The sequence below is a fragment of the Aptenodytes forsteri genome, unplaced genomic scaffold (genome assembly GCF_000699145.1).
Source record: "Aptenodytes forsteri isolate BGI_AS27 unplaced genomic scaffold, ASM69914v1 Scaffold428, whole genome shotgun sequence".
Taxonomy (NCBI): domain Eukaryota; kingdom Metazoa; phylum Chordata; class Aves; order Sphenisciformes; family Spheniscidae; genus Aptenodytes; species Aptenodytes forsteri.
This window is the reverse complement of record NW_008794177.1, coordinates 166948-168216: the sequence shown is the minus strand read 5'-3', so window position 1 is coordinate 168216 and position 1269 is coordinate 166948. Positions and strand designations below refer to the sequence as shown.

At 66.3% G+C, this 1269-nt stretch overlaps 1 protein-coding gene across 1 annotated transcript in view; it reads right to left on the bottom strand.

Annotated features, from left to right (window-relative positions):
* Nucleotides 1-30: 30 nt before the first annotated feature.
* Nucleotides 31-1269, bottom strand: part of TBRG4 (transforming growth factor beta regulator 4) — a 15960-nt gene continuing 14721 nt past the window's right edge. The window contains exon 10 of the mRNA XM_009284421.2: nucleotides 31-205. Coding sequence (XP_009282696.1) covers nucleotides 104-205 — 102 coding nt within the window. The 3' untranslated portion in view covers nucleotides 31-103. The remainder of the gene's footprint in view (nucleotides 206-1269) is intronic.

Genomic DNA, 1269 nt, shown 5'->3' with positions numbered 1-1269 from the left:
GCACAGCCGCCCGCCGGCACCCCAAACGGCGGCACTGTACAGCGGTGGGTTTATTCAAACACGTTTCTAACACAGACAGGCGGCGCCGGGCAGAGCGGCGCGGTTAGCTCGCCATCTCTTTGGCCATGGCCTTGTTGAGCTTGTCTTTGAGGTAGGCTGTCCGCTGCCGCTCCAGCTTCAGCTCCAGGAATTCGTAGTGGGGAACCTGCGGCGGGGGGGGAAGAGGAGATGCCATCAGAGCCCCGAGACGCACAACGGAGTCCTGCGTTTGGCCCCTGAGGAGCGTCCGTAACCTATTTTGATCCCCGACGTCCCACGGCAGGGACGCGGGGCCCGTGGAGCGCAGACATCGCTGTGGCAGCCCTTGGGCCGGTCCCCACCACGGCAGAGGCAGGCACCGAATTTGACGAGGCCGCGGGGCCGGAGGGCGAGGGCACCCCCTGCTCCCACCCGACAGCGGCATCGGCACCCGGGGGACCGAAACGCAGACAATTCAGGACTGTCCCCAAATTAGCCTGCGTCGTCACCACCACCGAACAACGGGCTTCTGTGAGCAGCCGGGGTGGCACAAAGCACCGGGAGCTGTCCGGGGACCGCCCGCAGCCACGTAGGACCAAGCAGCCGCAGGGCCGGCCCCAGCGACCACCCTTCCCCCTGGCAGAGGAGGATTTGGGGCAGCGCCTCTGCCGCGAGAGTCCCCGGGACCTCGCCCAGCACCGAAACCCGCTTAATTTTTCATGTGAGATGCGGAGGACGTGCAGGGCTTCATGGTCCTGCCGTTGGCCCATCCCATCCTCCTCCCCGCGCCCCTCCCAACAGCCCCAGCCTGGCAAAAGGCGGACGAAACGTTTATTTGGAATGAATTTGCAGGCAGGAGGAGGAGGAGGACACGCGGGCTGGGGAAGAGGGTCAGGAGCCCGGCACTTGCTTTCTGGCCGGCGGCTGACTGCTCCAGCTGCGTTAAAACACCAGAGCCGGGCCGCCGTTCCTCGGCAGTGCCTCCCCCACCCTGTACGAGGGAGCAGCCTTGTCTGGGGCGATCCCCCCCCCCCCCCCTGCCTCTATATTTAGCAGCCGGGAGGCAAGGCTGAAGCTGCGGGAAGTGGCACTTCCCTCCTCCTCCTCCTCCCGTCTCCCCCCCTCGAGCCTCCCCGGCCAGCCAGCGCGGGGGATTACGCAAGCGGCTGGGAAAAACGGTGCCGGTGAACCTCAAACCTCGCTTCGCATCAGCCTCAAAGCGTGGCAGCGGGCGCAGGGAGCTGGGGGGAG